At 41.3% G+C, this 18,994-nt stretch overlaps 1 protein-coding gene across 1 annotated transcript in view; it reads right to left on the bottom strand.

The window, feature by feature from the left end:
* Positions 1 to 18,994, bottom strand: part of adss2 (adenylosuccinate synthase 2) — a 69,688-nt gene that overhangs the window by 9,927 nt on the left and 40,767 nt on the right. Inside the window, exons 3-9 of the mRNA XM_055639298.1 lie at positions 17,563 to 17,631; positions 15,890 to 15,940; positions 14,885 to 14,951; positions 13,001 to 13,108; positions 8,897 to 8,978; positions 6,809 to 6,935; positions 2,107 to 2,261 (exon numbers count right to left, since the gene is read on the bottom strand). Of these exons, the coding sequence (XP_055495273.1) occupies positions 2,107 to 2,261; positions 6,809 to 6,935; positions 8,897 to 8,978; positions 13,001 to 13,108; positions 14,885 to 14,951; positions 15,890 to 15,940; positions 17,563 to 17,631 (659 nt within the window). The remainder of the gene's footprint in view (positions 1 to 2,106; positions 2,262 to 6,808; positions 6,936 to 8,896; positions 8,979 to 13,000; positions 13,109 to 14,884; positions 14,952 to 15,889; positions 15,941 to 17,562; positions 17,632 to 18,994) is intronic.

The following is an 18,994-nucleotide window of genomic DNA, read 5'->3' as shown; positions in this document are numbered from 1 at the left end:
TGGAGGCAGATACAATCACAAAGTTTAAAAGACATTTGGACAGATACATGGATAGGAAAAGTTAAGAGGAAATCGGCCAAATACAGGCAATTGGGACAAGATCAGGCAGGCAACTTGGTGGGCTGGGAAGTGTTGGGACAAGAGCTTGTTTCAACGCTGGATAACTCTTGAATGATGAAGCAGGTTCAAAGAATCAAATTGTCTTTCCATGCTCCGTGTCATAGAGTGATATAGTGTGGAAACAGGCCCTTCGGCCCAACTTGCCCACACAGGTCAACATGTCCCAGCTACACTAGTCCCATCTGCCTGCACTTCGTCCATATACCTGTCTGTTTCTTAAACGATGGGATAGTCCCAGCCTCAACTACCTCAACAGTTTGTTCCATAAGCCCACCACCCATTGTGTGAAAACGTTACCCCTCAGATTCCCCTTCACCTTGAACCTACGTCCTCTTTTATATATGTCTATATATTTCCTTAGGAATATAGTATAGGAATAGAGAAAGCTATTTGTACTACGGACTTCGTCTCGATGATGTTACCTCGAACAATTTAGAGTTTATTTTTGTGTGTCAATGATCATATTATATTACATTTTGCTTAAGGGAGATTTTGTTTTTTCTGACTATCTCAATCGCAATACTATGGGTGGTTGTAGACATGTAACATGAAGATTTATTCTCCATTCTTAATACACATATATTTTAAACATGATTTCCAGAATTAGCCTGTAATCAATTTGGGTTAATTCATAAGCCACAAACAATCTGGAACAACAGATAATCTGTTAAAGGTCCTCAGTGGGTTGAGCAGCACCTGTGCGTGGAAAGGAATGGTCAATGCGTCTTGATACAGGGTTTCAACCCAAACGCGACCATTCCTTTCCAGATACAGATGCTGCTTGTGCCTCTAAGTTCCTCCAGCAGATTGTCTGTTACTCCAGATTCCCGCCAGCACCTGAAATCTCTTGTGCCTCTTGGTCATACTTTAAAAATCAAACAAAAAGATACCGATTTCTAGTTTGAACAAATGTTTGGCACAAAAGAAGATTTTGATACTGTTAGTTACAAACACCAATACGATGGTCTAACTAACCAACATACGGCCTAGAAACAAACCAACCAGAAATAGAGGGTGAAATCAGCTATTTTCCTGGTACTGCTGATGTGGCCGGAAGAGGACATGAGCTGCCTTCTTCACAAGTGCTATGACGGCACATGTTTACACTCCATCACCTCTACAAGGCCATTCTAAGAATGTAGTTGCTAGATTAAGATTCAGGGAGATTCTTCCAAGCAGCCTGTCATAACTGGTGACATACTAGTGAATTCCTTCTATCATCAGGGGAAGGGATAATAATATAATGAGTATGGGAAGGCAGCAAGGACTAGAGGAGAGGGAGTCATCAATCACCGATTGTCTCGCAAGTCTGGAATTTAGAAGGATGAGACGGGATCGTATAGAAACATATAAAATTATTAAGGAATCAATTATTCAGTCTGAAGAAGGGTTTCGGCCCGAAACGTTGCCTATTTCCTTCGCTCCATAGATGCTGCTGCACCCGCTGAGTTTCTCCAGCATTTTTGTGTACCTAAAATTATTAAGGGACTGGACATGCTACATGCAGGAAACATGTTCCCAATGTTGGGGGGTTCAGAACCTGGGGCCACCGTTTAAGAATAAGGGGTAAGCCATTTAGAACTGAGACGAGGAAAACTTTTTCACCCAGAGAGTTGTGAATTTTCTGCCTCAGAAGGCAGTGGAGGTTGATTCACTGGATACATTCGAAAGAGTTAGATAGAGCTCTTAGGGCAAGCGGAATCAAGGGATATGGGGAGAAGGCAGGAACGGGATACTGATTGTGGATGATCAGCCATGATCACATTGAGTGGTGGTGCTGGTTCGAAGGGCCACATGACCTTCTCCTGCACCTATTGTCTATGAATCTATGCAAGTCAATCTCACAAAAATATGACAAGACAAAAATTAATCTTCTGATCGTTCATGATAAAGAATTTGGAACAGAAAACAATTGACGTAGAGCATTACAAACTGGGTTTAGTGAGCAGAAAGTGATGAGTTTTGGTGAACTGCTTGAAGACTTACATTGTTTTGTTCTGTGGGGAAAGCACCAATTCCAACCCTTGTGGTGTAAGCTTTCACCACTCCATACACTTCTCCAACATTCTGAGGAGGGATTCCTAGTCCTGTACACACACCACCCACTGTGCAGTTCGATGAAGTCACAAAAGGGTAAGTACCTTTGGTGGGAGGAAAGAAAAATGTTGAAATAGTGCAATTACGTAGAACAAAATAAAATAATGTAAATATTATGACTTCATTACAAAAGTAATGTTGAAGATGTGAAAGGCATGATGTGATGCGTTATTTGATTATTTTTATTGTATGGAAAGTTACAATTGTACTTGCATTCTATCAATCACAAGGAGTGATCTTTACCATAGTACCTATTTAGGAGGATCCCTTGGAAGCAATGGACCAATGTTAATTTATAATTAAAGAATATACTGCCAACATTAAGCTTTCCAGCTGGTTAAACAGCTTCACATCAAACCACCCCCACCATCGCCACCAATAGCCTCAGCTGCATTCCAATGTAGCTCTCTATTTATGAATCAGTATTTGGATTGAGATTTAGGGACAGGGTTCCCAGCTTCAGCCTAACACACACTGCTTTGAGCTGTCCAAGGCCATATTAATTTGGTCCTGTACCATCCACAGATATAGCAATCTTTCAACGGTTTACATTGCCTTTAAACACGTCCCAGTGGCTAAAGGCCAAGGATACCTTTCTTAAGATGCATCTGTATCCCTGTCCTCCCATTTTTCTGGATCAATGCCTACCAATCACAAAGCTGAAATGCAGGGGGCCAAATGTAATCTTACACCAATGAAAAGAACCATGCCAGGAATGGTTCACCATGCACAGAACTGCTGGTGTTAAGCAATTTCCAGTGGCAAGTTTCATGTGCTCTAAACTACAAGAGGAATGGGTTAATTATAAGGCAGACAAAGTTGGCCTTCAACCAAATTAGCATAACTGACAGTGCTCTTGAGGCACTTCCGAATTCAGAAATATTTACAGGCCTCTACATTCAATCATGAATTAACAGATTATATCAAGGTCATCTACAATCTACAATTTGAGAGGGAGAAGGGAAAATCAGAAGTGTCAGTATTACAGTATTACATTACTATGGAGGCATGAGGGAGGAGCTGGCCAAAGTTGACTGGAAAGAGATCCTAGCAGGGATGACAGTGGAACAACAATGGTAGGTATTTCTGGGAAAAATACAGAAGGTGCAGAATCAGTTCATTCCAAAGAGGAAAAAAGATTCTAAGGGGAGTAAGAGGCGACCATGGACGACAAGGGAAGTCAAGGACAGTATAAAAATAAATGAGAAGTATAACATAGCAAAGATGAGCGGGAGGATGGGGGATTGGGAAAATTTTAAAGAGCAACAGAAGATAACTAAAAAGGCAATACGGGGAGAAAAGATGAGGTGCGAAGGTAAGCTAGCCAAGAATATAAAGGAGGATAGTAAAAGCTGTGAAGAGGAAAAATTAGTTAAGACAAATGTGGGTCCCTTGAAATCAGAAACAAGTGGATTTATTATGGTGAACAAGGAAATGGCAGAGGAGTTGAACAGGTTCTTTGGACCCGTCTTCACTAAAGAAGACACCAACAATCTCTAGGATTTACTAGTGGCCAGAGGACCTAGGGTGACGGAGGAGCAGAAGGAAATTCACATTTGGCATGAAATGGTGTTGGGGAGACAGGGGCTGAAGGCTAATAAATCCCCAGGGCCTGATGGTCTGCATCTCAGGGTACTTAAGGAAGTGGCTCTAGAAATCATGGATGCATTGGTACTCATTTTCCAATGTTCTATACATTCAGGATCAGTTCCTGTGGATTGGAGGGTAGCTAATGCTATCCCACTTTTTAAGACAGGCGGGAGAGAGAAAACAGGGAATTATAGGCCAGTTAACATAGAAAATAGGTGCAGGAGTAGGCCATTCGGCCCTTCGAGCCTGCACCGCCATTCAATATGATCATGGCTGATCATCCAACTCAGTATCCCGTACCTGCCTTCTCTCCATACCCCCTGATCCCTTTAGCCACAAGGGCCACATCTAACTCTCTCTTAAATATAGCCAATGAACTGGCCTCAACTACCTTCTGTGGCAGAGAGTTCCAGAGTTCCACCACTCTCTGTGTGAAAAAAGTTTTTCTCAACTCGGTCCTAAAGGATTTCCCCTCTATCCTTAAGCTGTGACCCCTTGTCCTGGACTTCCCCAACATCGGGAACAATCTTCCTGCATCTAGCCTGTCCAACCCCTTAAGAATTTTGTAAGTTTCTGTAAGATCCCCCCTCAATCTCCTAAATTCTAGCAGTTAGCCTGACATCGGTGGTGGGGAAAATGCTGGAGTTCATAATGAAAGATGAAATAACGGCACATTTAGATAGCACTCACAGGGTTGTTCCTAGACAGCATGGATTTACAAAGGGGAAATCATGCTTGACTAATGAGCCTGTCCCATTTAGGTGATTTTTTTGGGCGACTACAGGCGACTGCCACAATATTTTCAACAAGTTGAAAATTTCTTTCAGCGAAAGTGCTGACAATTTTTTATGTCGTAGGTTGTCGCCAGATGTCGTAGGTGAATTCCATTAAAATTAGTCCCTAAGTGGGAGAGGCCCATAATCTTCTGGAATATTTTGAGGGTGTAACTAGGAAAATGGACAAGGGAGAGCCCATGGATGTAGTGAACCTGGACTTTCAGAAAGCCTTTGATAAGGTCCCACATAGGAGATTAATGGGCATAATTAGAGCACATGGTAATTGGGGGTAGGGTACTGACATGGATAGAAAATTGGTTGGCAGAAAGGAAACAAAGAATTGGGCTTAACAGGTCCCTTTCAGAATGGCAGGCAGTGACAGGTGGGGTACCACAAGGCTCGGTGCTGGGACTACAGCTATTTACAATATACATTAATGATTTAGATGAAGGGATTAAAAGTAACATTAGCAAATTTGCAGATGACACAAAGCTATGTGGCAGTGTGAACTGTGAGGAGGATGCTATGAGGATGCAGGATGACTTAGACAGGTTGGGTGAGGTGGCAGATGCTGTTTAATGTGGATAAATGTGAGGTTATTCACTTTGGTGGCAAGAACAGGAAGGCAGATTATTATCTGAATGGTGTCAAGTTAGGAAAAGGGGTAGGACAATGAGATCTGGGTTTCCTTGTTCATGAGTCACTGAAAGTAAGAATGCAGATACAGCAGGCAGTGAAGAAAGCTAATGGTATGTTGACCTCCATAATAAGAGGAGTTGAGTATAGGAGCAAAGAGGTCCTTCTGCAGTTGTACAGGACCCTAGTGAGACCACTCCTGGAGTATTGTGTGCAGTTTTGGTCCCCAAATTTGAGGAAGGTCATGATTTCTATTGAGGGAGTGCAGCGTAGATTCACAAGAGTAATTCCCGGGATTGTGGGACTGCCATATGTTGAAAGAATGGAGTGACTGGGCTTGTATACATTGGAATTTAGAAGGATGAGAGGAGATCTTATTGAAACATAAGATTATTAAGAGATTAGGCAGATGGGGCTCGTCAGCCTGGGAAGGTAGTCCATCTAGGAGAGGGAAAACTCTGATTTAAAACCTCCACTGCCTTGTGGCCATATCCAGTCATGGAAAAGGCTCCAGGAGTAAACCTGCTAGAGGCAGGAAACATGTTATTGTTGTTTGGGGAGACCAGAACCAGTGGCCACCGTTTAAGAATAAGGAGTAATAACCCAGAGAGTTGTGAATATGTGGAATTCTCTGCTCCAGAAGGCTGTGGAGGCCAATTCTTTGGATGCTTTCAAGAGAGTCAGATAGAGCTCTTAAAGATAGCGGAGTTAAGGAATATGGGGAGAAGGCAGGAACGGGGTACTGATTGTGGATGATCAGCCATGATCACAGTGAATGGTGGTGCTGGCTCGAAGGGCCGAATGGTCTACTCCTGCACCTATTGTCTATTTTACAAGGAAGAAAGGACCGACAAGAAAACATTTAATAACCCAATTGTAACCACAACATCATAATGTTTAGTAGCCCCACCTCGGTCATGACTGACCATGGGTGATGCATCCTGGTCTAATGAAAGCCTGGGCGATGTCATATGGAGGAATGGCTGTTGCCTATGCAGCACGTCCCCCTCTCCACATCGCTGATCGATCCAAAGGAACAGCAGGGCCATTACAGTTTGGCACCAGCGCCATCGCAGAAGCTGCCAGAGCGAGGTTGTAGAAAACAACAAACTGCCTTAGGGGCTCTGACTCCGGATTTTCTTGAGGTTTACTCCTGGAGCCTTTTCCATGACTGGATATGGCCACAAGGCAGTGGAGGTTTTAAATCAGAGTTTTCCCTCTCCTAGATGGACTAACTTCCCAGGCTGACGAGCCCCATCTGCCCAAGACTCGTGGGGGTGGGAGCGTCTACCTTCCTGTGCAGGTCAATAGCACCTGCCCACTGCCCAGATCATAATGTAAGCAAATGTAAATTACTATTACATATAAACATATTTAAGAGCTTTTAGATAAAATTTCTCAAGACAGTTTTGTAATTTATGCTGTTGTGCTGGGTACAGCAAGATAAACAAAGATACTTCCAATGGTTCAGCAATGATATGCAGTGATATCATACAATTACCAGACCGGGGAAGTGAAATTTCATATCACAGGTCACACAGCTCTTTTGTCAGAAAATGCATTTCAGGGAAATTTAAACCAAAACCTACCAAAATCGATATCCAGAAGGGCTGCATTTGCTCCTTCGACCAAAATCTTCTTTTCAGGACCATGTAAGGCTTTATACATGAAATAGACACCATCCCGTACCATCGGTTTGATTCTCTCCACGTAGCCCTGCAGTTAAAAGTCAAACTTCAGTGTCTCAAAAAATGAATGATTACTGGTATCCAACATTTCCAATCAGCTCTTTACATCTTCAACTTAAGGGAAATCACAGGTGGAACTCTTTAGAGCAGCTTGCCTAAATAGGCTACAAAATATATCAGTGGACATGCAGTTGTAAGTATTTAAACCGCTAGTTCATAACACTAGCCAACAAAGTATCAAGGGTTAGTGGTAGGCAAGACGACTGGGATTTCTTTCAGGGACCAGCAGCAAAAGATTAAACAAATTCGAAGGAGAAAATTGATTTTGAGATAAAACTTGCATATAATATCAAAATAGCAGTAATAGTTTAAATTATGGACAAATAAACAAATTGGATGCCTGTGACTGGTGGTGTGCCACAAGAATCGGTGCTGGAGGGCTGGAGTCCTGTTTTCTGTCATCTATATTAACCATCTGGACGACAATGTTGTTAACATGGTCATTAAGTGGGGGGGAAACGATAACATCCTTACAAATGTTGGTTGGAAAGAGGTGTGGTCTAGGTAGCTGTGGGATTCAAACGGTTTGTAAGTAAATGTCAGCAGATAGTTTGTCTCCTGAGATGGAGACAGAGTAAGATCCAGAAAATGGAGAGAAATGTCAGAAATAGTTTGAAAGAATTTGAGAAACCAAGTGGTAGCAGCGAAAGTGATTAATTTGATGAGCTCCACAAAGGTGCACGAAGCGGCACCAATGAATTTGTCAATGTAGCAGAGTTGAGAATGGTACCAGAATAGGTTGAACAAGAAGTGTTTCATGTAGCCAATGAAAAGACAGATGCAGCTAAGGCTCTTGCAAGTATCTATGGCTGCACCTTCGATTTGTAAGAGTGGGAGGAGTCAAAAGAGAAGCTGTCTATGTTAAGAACAGGTTCAGCTGTTCAGGTTAAGAATTGGTTGGATCTTTTTTTTTTACACAAAGTGGAGGTAGCCTGGATGTAGAAGGAAGGAATTGGGCAGAGGGGTAACAACATAGAGTCAAGGTTTGTGAAGATAAGTTCAGTTCAAGAGCAGACAGTAACATTGGGCCTTCCAAGATAGTCCTGTTTGTGAATCTTGGTTAAGAGTTAGGTGGGAATTGGAGGTTTGGATAGGATGTCGCTTGATGTGATATTACAGTGCAGGAGGCTGTGTGCAGCTGTTTGCTGATGCGTCATGAACAGAGGTAGATGTGAGGAGGTATCCTAGAGCCTTTGCAAGATAGAGGCCAATCCGTTGTATTGCAATAACCCCACCTTTGTCTGCATGTTTGATGACTAGTTTGAGATTGGTGCAAAATGAGTTGAGTCCATCCACTGTAATAGGTTAAAAGATCAGTGTAAGTTTTGAAGATATTATTTATCCCATTGATTTGAGTGGCAGCGCCATGCTTGTATGATGACAGATAAGCTTTAAAAAGGAAATAAAAAATAAGCCACAAATTATTTTAACATGCAACTCACAAGTCCATGCATTACTGAACAGCTGAGGAAAACCATCTTCATTAAACGTTGCACTGTCAATTTATGGGGCTTCTGTCATCTCCAATAAGATGTGTTGGAACACTTAAGATAGATACTTTTAACAACCCCACCAATCAACCCAGAAGCAGCCATCCGCTTTGAGGCCAAATGACCCTGTGTACAATGATTTGTCAGTGTGGGAAGAAAGCTTAGTAAGCAATTTACGAGCTTTCCTCGGCTGCACTAAACTTTTAGATGAGATTTACAGTGCCCTTTTACATTTTTCCTAAAATAATTTTTGAATTATGATCTACGTCAGCCATTTCTCTTGGGTATTTTGTAATCGTGAATGGATAATCTTTGACTGAATAACATGCAACCAAAGCTTTTCACTGTACCTCAATACATGTAACAATATTAAATTAAATTAAACTAAAATAAATGTACATAAACAATGTAAATTGAAGTGAATTTCCTCTCATCTTACCTTGAGTCTCTCCAGTTCCCCATCTATGTCAACATCCAGAGTAGGGTACATTGACATGTGCTGATTAGCCAATACTTTAAACCTGTGGTAAAAAAAGTATATATTTAAAAATGCAAATTCATACAATCGAATGTATTAAACACACAGAAACCAATGGATGAAAATTATCCAATAAGAGAATTAGTTTAAAGACATCTACATCTTAAACCAGATGAGCAACACCAGCAGTGGCTGCCTCGCCAACAGTCTGTCTGTCTGTCCTTTGTTCTTTATGTTATTTTTAGTATGTGTTTAAAAAGTGTGTTTTAGTGTTTCTTGGTTAGTTTTATGTGGGGGTGGGTTGAGGGAAACATTTTTTTCCCCCAATATCTTACCTCGACGGAGATGCGATTTCTTCCCGTATCGTATCTCCGTCCCAACTGTGGCCTAACACCGTGGAGTTGGTGGCTTTTCCTGGAGTCCGACAGCGCTCCAAGCCGCGGGAGTCTGCGGGACTTTAACATCGCAGAGTTTGTGATCCCTTTGCCGGGGATCAAAGCTTCAACCGCGGGGCCTGTGGACTTTAACATTGCGAAGCCCGCGGTTTCTGGCAAAAAGGGGCTGACTCGGGAGCTCCATGCCGCGGAGAGAGTTTCAACCGCCCCGACCCATGAGTTTTGATCACCCCGACGGGGGCTTCGACCGTCAGTTGAGGGGGCTTTGATCGCCATGACTGCGGATGGTTTGACTGCCCCGACCACAGGAGAACAAGAGGAAGAAGATTGAACTTTAATGCCTTCCATCACAGTGAGAAATGTGGAATCTGCTGTGATGGATGTTTATGTTAACTTTTATGTGGTTCTGTGTCTTGTTGCTTTTCACGGGCTTAGGTTTCTATAAGATATCCTCTCATCCTTCTAAATTCCAGTGAATACAAACCCAGTTGACCCATTCTTTCATCATATGTCTGTCCTGCCATTCCTGGAATTAACCTGGTGAACCTGTGCTGCACTCCCTCAATAGCAATAATGTCCTTCAAATTAGGAGACAAAAATTGCATATACTCCATGTTTCACCAGGTCCCATTACAACTGCAGTAGGACCTTCATGCTCCGAAACTCAAATCCTCTCGCAATGAAGGCCAACATGCAATTAGCTTTCTTCACTGTCTGTTGTATGCTTACTTTCAGTGACTGATGTGCAACCAGGTCTCGTTGCACCCCTTTTCCTAATCTGACACCATTCAGATAATAATCTGCTTTCCTGTTCTTGCCACCAAAGTGGATAACCTCACATTTATCCACATTATACTGCATCTGCCATGCATCTGCCCACTCACCCAATCTATCCAAGTCACCCTGCATCCTCATAGCATCCTTCTCGCAGCTCACACTGCCATCCAGCTTTGTGTCATCCACAAACTTGGAGATGACACATGTCATTCTGGAACTCTCTGCCACAGAGGGTAGTTGAGGCCAGTTCATTGGCTATATTTAAGAGGGAGTTAGATGTGGCGCTTGTGGCTAAGGGGATCAGGGGGTATGGAGAGAAGGCAGGTACGGGATACTGAGTTGGATGATCAGCCATGATCATATTGAATGGCGGTGCAGGCTCGAAGGGCCGAATGGCCTACTCCTGCACCTAATTTCTATGTTTCTAATTCCCTCCTCTAAATCGTTAATATATATTGTAAATAACTGGGGTCCCAGCATCGAGTCTTGTGGCACCCCACTAGTCACTGCCTGCCATTCTGAAAAGGACCCGTTAATTCCTACTCTTTGCTTCCTGTCTGCAAACTAGTTCTCTATCCATGTCAATACCCTACTCCCAATACCATATGCTCTAATTGGGCACACTAATCTCTTGTGTGGGACCTTGTCAAAGGCTTTTTGAAAGTCCAGATACACCACATCCACTGGTTCTCCCTTATCCATACTACTTGTTACATCCTCAAAAAATTCCAGAAGATCAGTCGAGCATGATTTCCCCTTCATAAATCCATGCTGAGTTGGTCAAAAAGGCCTGTTTCCGTTTTGTAAAGCTCTACAATTCCATGGTCTATTTATATAAAATTATCTTGTAAAAATGACATCAATTACAAAAATCATAAAAGAAATGCCAAAAACATCCAACAGGTCTGACTGTGAAGCAAAATGTACGGTTGAGACTTTCAAAGCCAGATATCTTAACTGCATAAAATGTGTCAACTATACCCTCTTTCCAGATTCAATCTAGCCTGCCAAATAACTGCACTGTTTTCAGCACTTACACAGGAGAACATACAAAAATCCAAAGAAAACCGTCATTGAATCAAAATTAGTAGGTTAATTGGCTTGGTAAATGTAAAAATTGTCCCTAGTGTGTGGAGATAGTGTTAGTGTGTGGGGATAGTGTTAGTGTGTGGGGATAGTGTTAGTGTGTGGGGATCGCTGGTTGGTGTGGACCCGGTGGTCCAAAGGGCCTGTTTCCACACTGCATCTCTAAACTAAAAGACAGGGCATTGCCAAAATAAGTACTTGCCAAGTAATAGAAAGGAAATATAAAAGAGTTCATAAATCCTCAGAGCCAGTTTTGTTCTCCATCATTTCAAGGGTAAGTGGTTGAAGAGGCTTGAACCATTCTCATCCAAAAGAAGATTTAGAGAGATCCGCACTGAATGTAAGCAAATGGTACCAGCTCAATCATAAAACCTGGTTTGCACATCAGTTAAGCAGAAGGCCGCATTTCCATGCAGCATAACACATTTACTCTATAAAAACCATTAGCTGAAGATTTAAACTCAAGAAATTGGAAAGTAGGCAGAGGAGATTAGTTATGTTGGCATCCTGTTTGTGTTCTGCACTGTTCCATGTTATTTAGTAAACAGGCTCGGAAATTGGCTGCATGCAGAAGATAAGAGTAATGATAATTTGCAAATCTCTATTATCGGGTTGTGGCAAGGTTTAGTATATTTATAAACAGCTCTCAGATTAGATAAACATGAATAAAATAACCGTGTGGGGCGGCAAAGAGATGCAGCTGTAAAGTGGCTGCCTTACAGCGCCAGAGATCCGGGTTCAAATCTGTCTATGGATACTGTCTGTGTGAAGTTTGGACGTTCTCCCTGTGAAAGCATGGGTTTTTTCCCGATGCTCCGGTTTTCTCACACACTTCAAAGATGTACAGGTTTGTAGGTTAATTGGCTTTGAAAAAATTGTAAATTTGTTCCTAGAGAATGTGTTAATGTTGGGGTGATCACTGGTCGGTGCAGGCCCTGTGGACCAAAGGGCCCGTTTCTGCACTGTATCTCTAAAATCTAAAAGTCTGAATACATGGCTCTTTCTCAATGATGTAAATATAGGCATTGTTTATAAACGTGTGGAATAAAGTACCATATTAATAATTAAGTGAATTGACAAAATTCTGGTAAATGTATTTCAATATAGGGTCGCCCAATTTGGAACTAAACAGGAGCAGAGCACTTTCTAAACAGGTAAAGGATAGCAGCTAAGCCTAAAGTGTGTTGGGAGCATGCACTTAGGTTATTAAAATGCCCTTGACAGGTAAAGAAAGTAATCAATCTCAAGTCTCGCCTACAATGGTCAATCTTATGGCAATATCACAAACTGGAAGAAACAAGCCTTGGACAATCTTAAACTGCTAATTTATCCTCCACTTCAGTTGACACCTCCTCCCAGTTCTTTAGTTGAAAATCAACATTAACATTTTTCTTTTAATTCCATGTGGCTATGTATTTTCAAAAAGGATAAACAGAAATGGTTATCATCACCTTTGGCAGTGCTGTTGCATGTACTAGTTGCATGTAGCCAATTAGGAATCCAAATGTGACTAATTGTATTTCTGATAACCTTAATGTTCATATTTGTACTTTATGGTTAAAAAAGCCCAAAATAAAAGGCATAGTCAGCAAGTAGTTTTAAATTGTTTGGTGAATTTATTTTAATACTATTAATACTCATCAACTAAAATATTATCCTGCATGGATGATTATAGTCAGACTATTACAACCAGAAAACCAGTAGTAACATAAAGCACGACCTTGTCGTTGAGTTTGGCTTGAGCAATCAGAAAAGAAGCAGTGAGAAAGTCCAAGTGGTACCTGAAGTAATGAACAAGGTTAAATACCTTTCAGAAAAATCATCAAAGTCAGTCAGGAGATCACATATCCTGAGCCCACTCCGAGCTGCTTTTGAAGAATACACCGGTCCAATTCCCTTCTTTGTGGTGCCCAAACTATAAAATAAGAAAGAAATAGATGCTGATGGTATGACTTTATAAAAGTTTGATGATTGTGAAAACAGGGTAGTTTTCCAAAGTCAAACTACTTGTGATTAAGGGTTCTTATTAATAAGCTGCCTAGAATTAGAATTAATGTTAATTGTTTTATTTTAGTTTTTGACATGAAGAGAAGATTGGTTAAAGAATAAAGCAATAGGAATAAATGGGTCTATTGCAGGACAGAAGCCTTATAGTACTATAAATAAAGGGCCCTTTATATTATACTGTACAGTGTCAATTGCTGTAGTGAACAACAGGTACAGCAGTGTATTAGTTGAGTAGCCCAGAGCAGAACAAGTTACATTACTGATCTAAAGGTGCGCATTCCAAACCCCACCACTTCAGCTGGGATATTCAGTTCAAGTAATTAAATTAAACTGAAATTAACTCAATGGAATTGCTGTCTCCCCCTCCTGTATGGTTGCACAGATCCCCCAAGTCTGGAGATTTCTCTGAGGTAACAAGCTCAACCATGCCGTGCGTCAACACAGAGCAGGTGTTGTCACTGTGATCAATAGCATCCCCTCACCATGTTGATCAGAGTGCAGCCCTGAGCATTGCATCTCAGCATTTTGCTGACCCTGGCCTGCTCAGCACCACAGGCAATCTCTTCACACCAAGCTGTGAGCGCTTCATTGCTGTGATAGCACTAGCGCAATGCAGAGATTCACACCAGGTTCCTGGCAGCGTAGTGTCGACTCTCTTGAAATACAATCCTATAATGATTCCCTTTAGCCCTTATTCCATTAGCACTTTTTATTATTGGGAGCGCATCCTTGGTGCTAAAGGTAGTACCAATGCATTGGAGAGAATTATGACTAGACACTTGGAAATCATAACATAATATTAGGAAGAATCAACTTATTTAATGAAAAGAAAAGAACGCATGAAAATGTCATACTTTTTTTTGAAGATTTATGTAACAGAGAAGGCAGGGGGAAACCAGATGATGTAGTGGATCTGGATTTTCTAAGGGCACTAAAAGGCACCTGAAATGAATGCTACGAAAATAAGATTCTGGATGACATATGGACATGAAGAGAAGATTGTTTGAAGAACAAAGCAATAGGAATAAACAGGCCTTTTTTAGAATGGAAGCCTGATAGCACTGGGTACCAGGGATATAAATAAAGGGCCCTATCCCAAAAAATAAAGTAATACTGGACGTTATTCATTGAAGGTTTACATATAAAAGCAAATACCTTGTATACCGGTTTAAATGCTAACCGGCCTACAATTTCCTTTTGTTTGCCTCACGCAGTTCTTAAATAGTGGAATTACATTTTCAATTTTCCAGTCCTCTGGAACCACTCCTGAAAGATTACTACTATTGCCCCCACAATCTCTACAGCTACCCTCTTGGGGTGTAGCCTGGCTGTACCCTGGGGTGTAGCCCATCTGGTCCAGGTGACTTGTCCACCTTCAGATCTTTCAGGTTCCCAAGAGCCTTCTCGTTCAACATAGTTCAAGCCATTGCAATTTAAAAATAAAATAATTAACCAGGGATTAGAAGAAATGCTTGATGTATTGCATAAGCGGTTTAAAAATGAATACTTTTTTGGCATTATGAAGAACTTGCCCAAGCTCGAAGAGGGGGAACTGCATCCTTCAGTGTTACAACATTCTGGACACCAAATTGCAATTTAAAAAAATCCCTAAAATTTATTACAAATTCTATTTCATGTACTATTGTATACAATTTACACAGAAAAAAAAAAATAGAAGCCCTACTTTTTTCCAGCTTGCTGTTGCCTTTGTTGTTCTTGAACATCATCAGCAGCTTGGTGGAAATCAAATACTAAAACAAAGGAATAAATAATTAATAAAGCTGTGCTAATTTAGTTAATAGAAGTAGCACATGAATTATTTTGTCTTACTGTAATAAATAAACAGCCTGACAACTCAGAATTCAAATAGTTTCGGCATCATGAACAAATGAGAGATACAAAAATAACTTAACTGTCCATTCATGTTCATAACTGTCCATCAGTTATCAATATATCTTTGGCATATCATGTTTATGTCATGCTCATTAATACAGCAACCAATACATTAACCATGTAATTCAATTCAATCAAATCTTCCCAATGCATATTACTGCCCTGAATATTACTTAAATCAACATTTCCAAGAAATGATTTAATCTGGTGAATCTACAACTACAACCCAGCAATGTTGCTAGGATAAGAACAATTCTTCACAGCAGCATAGCGTAATTGAGCACGGAAACTGGGCCTTCAGTTCAACTTGTACATGTCACCAAGGTGTCTTCCTGAGCTAGTCCCATTTGCCTACATTTGGCCCACATCATCCTAAATATTTCTTATCCATGTACCTGGAGCCCCTGGTATTCTTGTCTCACAAATCTGATTTTAGGATTTTTTTGAAGATGTGACCAAAATGATTGATATGGGGAGAGCTGTAGACGTATATATATTTCAGCAAGGCATTTGACAAGGCTCCGTATGGTAGGCTTTTCTGGAAGGTTAGATAATATGGGATCCAAGGAGAGATGGCCAACTGGATAGATAAGTGACTTAATATGAGGAGACTAAAGGTGGAGATTGTTTTTCGGACTGGAGGCCTTTGACTAGTTCAACTAAAATATGATCAATATGCGTGTCCAATAATTAACACTTTTATTTAGAATTCAAAGTAACAAAGGTAAACAGAAAAATAAGGTTATTTATATTAGTTCAATTGTTAAAATAACAATTTAATAATCATTCATCTTACCAATATGTGCTCTGTCTGAAATGATTAATCTATCCTCCCAACCTTCAAGACCTAAAAATGAATATAAAATTATATTATATTACTTGTTGAATACGGCACAAAGAAGAAATACTTATGTTGATTACAAATGCTCACATACAGATAGATGATTTTGAATGCAATAAACATTAGACAACAGACAATAGGTGCAGGAGTAGGCCAATCGGCCCTTTGAACCAGCACCGCCATTCAATGTGATCATGGCTGATCATCCACAATCGGGAAATAAATTGGAGTGCTTCTTACTCCTGAAGGTGTTGGTAGAAGTTGAGAAGGCTGATATCGTTGATACTTGCAGATAGTACAAAAGCATGGAAATTATGATATATTATGAAATACTGGTTGGCCTAAAGGTAAAATACAACATTCAATTCCAGAAACCACATCCTTAGAAGAGTAGAGAGAGTACATTTACCGAAATGGTACAAAGAATAAACGTTTCTATTATGTAGGTTGGAGAATCAGGAGCAAGAATCGTACGGAGCAATCACTTATGTTCACAACTACAAACGGTGCGGTACAGCAGTAGAGTGATACAATAGGTAAGGCTTCTGCCACACATGTTCAGCAACCAAGATTCAACTCCAACAACCAATGCTACCTTTGAGCAAGTTCTGACGGTATGGGGTACTCTCATTTCTTCCCATATCCCACTGAACTGATAGGTTAACTGGCCAGTGTAAATTACCTCGAGTGTGGGTGGTGGTAGGTGAATCGGGGGAATTATTAGGTATGAGGGAGAACAGGTTACAGGCAAATCGGCAAGCAAAGGAGATTGATGAGATTAATTGGGAGCTGGGCATAGACTAGAAAGACAATTATAAGTTGATGGATTGTTCTTACTTTGACACTAATTGATGTTTTATGCCTTGATGTTAAAACGAATGATAAGAGTAATAGATTTTTATTTTACCAAGTTTTATCTATTCTACAGAGTAATTAAGAAAGTGAGAGGGTGGATGAGGGCATGCACCTTTACTTGAGATGGGGAATGAAAAGATGAAGATACAAGAAATGCACATGCTGGTTTACTGAAAAATACACAAAATGCTGAAGTAACTCAGTATTTTGTGGCAGCATCTCTGGAGAACGTAGATAGGTGACGTTTTGGGTCGGGACCTTCTTCAGACTGATTGTAATAGGGGGGAAGAATGCTGGAAGAGAGGTGGTAGTGGGACAAAGCCTGACAAGTGATAGAAGGATACAGGTGGGGGGCAGGGGAAAGGATTGATTGGTAGATGGTTGGACAACAGCCAGAGATGAAAAGACATGAGATAAGGAGATAAAGATAGAAGAGGTATGAAATGTTAAGCCAGGGGAAGGAATATAGGTGGAAAGGGACGGGGGGAGGGGGGGCGGGTTGCCGGTGGGGGAGAGATAGGAGAGTAGTGCGCAAACAAACTCCCCCTTCACCCTCCTCCCCTCTCATCTCTGGGCATCAGCTGGATATGCATCCATTTCTCCCTTTCTCTCCCCCCATCCCAATATTCCTTCGTATGACCTCACATTTCTCATCTATCCTTAAGATGCCACTAAGGATAGAAGTGAGTAAGTAACAACACTGCTGATGTTTTGTAATGATCAACACCAACTTACTCGAGCCACAAAATTATCCTGAAATTTATTGTACTAACCTTTTCCTTTCTTTAAATTTTTTGCAGCTTCTTCAAAGAGACCTGGCAGATGAACAACTACACCATTACCTAAAGGACACAAACAGTTAACCAATAAATAAAATGTACTCTTATTAAAATTAATAATTGTTATACATTCATAAAAGTAAATGCAGACAGAAGGCAGTAGATGTTGGGAGGGCAATCATCGGAGTCCCAAGACATTACTGCAGGAGTTCCCCACGACAGCATTCCAGGCCTAACCACCTTTAGCAGCTTCATCAACAGCCGGAACCGTGTGTTGCTGATGTGTTGGGAGTGTTCAATTCCAATCACAACTCTTCAACAAGGGAACACCTCCATGCTTGCACACAACAAAATCTATCCTTGGGTCAGGCATGGACCGATATGTGATACAACCACGCTACAGAAATAACTGGCAATGACCACGTCTAACAAGGGATGGCATTCAATGGCATTGCCATCACCAAGACCCCACCATCAATATCCTGGCAACAGTTAATGGCCAGTGGTCAACTGGGTCAGCCACAATTGCTATAAGACCAGGGCGAAAGCCAGATATCCTGTTATAAATAACTTACCCATTGATACCCCCAAAGCCGTCCCATCATTAACAGGCCTGTCAGGAATTTGATGAAATCCTCTGGATACGTGTTCAACCAACAACCCCGAGCTGCTCAACATGATGCAGGACAAAACAGCCCGCCTGACTGGCACCCTATCAACAATAATTAATCTCCTCTACCAGCAGCGCACCATGGCTGCAGTGCATATGAAAATTAATTCCATTTACGAGCCTAGGGTACTCTGAAAACATTTCCAAAAGCCATGACTCCACCACCAAGGACATCTTTGTCAAACTTTAGTTAGGCCAATGCCGAGTATTGTATACAGTTCTGGTCGCCACATTATAGAAAAGATGTGAATGCACCATGAAGGTGCAATGGAGATTTACTAGGACGTTGCCAATGTTTGTTGTGACAGGAGACACAAAGGGTCTATGGTGGGTGTATGGAACAAGCTGCCAGAGTTGAGGCTTGGACTACTCCATTGTTTAAGAAACAGTTAGACAGGTACATGGTACACAAAAATGCTGGAGAAACTCAGCAGGTGCAGCAACATCTATGCAGTGAAGGAAATAGGCAAAGTTTCGGGTCTGAAGAAGGGTTTTGGCCCAAAACGTTGCCTATTTCCTTCGTTCAATAGATTCTGCTGCACCCGCTGAGTTTCTCCAGCATTTTTGTGGACCTTCGATTTTTCAGCATCTGCAGTTCCTTCTTAAACAAGGACATGGATAGGTCAGGTTTGGAGGGATATGGACCAAGCGCAGGCAAGTGGGACTAGTGTAGCTGGGACATTGTTGGCCGGTGTGGGTGAGTTGGGCCGAAGGGCCTGTTTCCACACTGTATCACTCTATGATACTATAGATTGG

Source organism: Leucoraja erinacea, chromosome 8 (assembly GCF_028641065.1).
Source record: "Leucoraja erinacea ecotype New England chromosome 8, Leri_hhj_1, whole genome shotgun sequence".
NCBI classification, from domain to species: Eukaryota; Metazoa; Chordata; class Chondrichthyes; order Rajiformes; family Rajidae; genus Leucoraja; species Leucoraja erinaceus.
Note: the sequence above shows the minus strand (reverse complement) of the source record. Positions and strands in the feature narration are given on the sequence as shown.